General features: G+C 46.1%; 1 protein-coding gene across 1 annotated transcript in view; it reads left to right on the forward strand.

Moving 5' to 3' along the window:
- Window positions 1–232, forward strand: part of LOC119593914 — a 6,947-nt gene that overhangs the window by 5,452 nt on the left and 1,263 nt on the right. Inside the window, exon 2 of the mRNA XM_037942933.1 lies at window positions 39–217. Within this exon, the coding sequence (XP_037798861.1) occupies window positions 52–217 (166 nt within the window). The 5' untranslated portion in view covers window positions 39–51. The remainder of the gene's footprint in view (window positions 1–38; window positions 218–232) is intronic.

Here is a 232-nt window from a genome sequence, read left to right on the forward strand (position 1 = left end):
TTCCCACCCATCTCACATATCATATATTATTATTCTAGGTTTATCCTTATCATGGCAGAAGCCCGGGGAGTTCGGGAGGTAGCTGGAGTGAAGGTTATTGGTACCCCTGCGCGTCATGTAGACCTCGATGAAAATGTCAATTTCGTCTTCTTGAGTCTTGTCTGGACGAGCAGAAAATGGGGCAAATGTCTCGCCCAGATCACTGCTCTGTGTGATGGTAAGTAGCTTTAGT

Source organism: Penaeus monodon, chromosome 33 (assembly GCF_015228065.2).
Source record: "Penaeus monodon isolate SGIC_2016 chromosome 33, NSTDA_Pmon_1, whole genome shotgun sequence".
NCBI classification, from domain to species: domain Eukaryota; kingdom Metazoa; phylum Arthropoda; class Malacostraca; order Decapoda; family Penaeidae; genus Penaeus; species Penaeus monodon.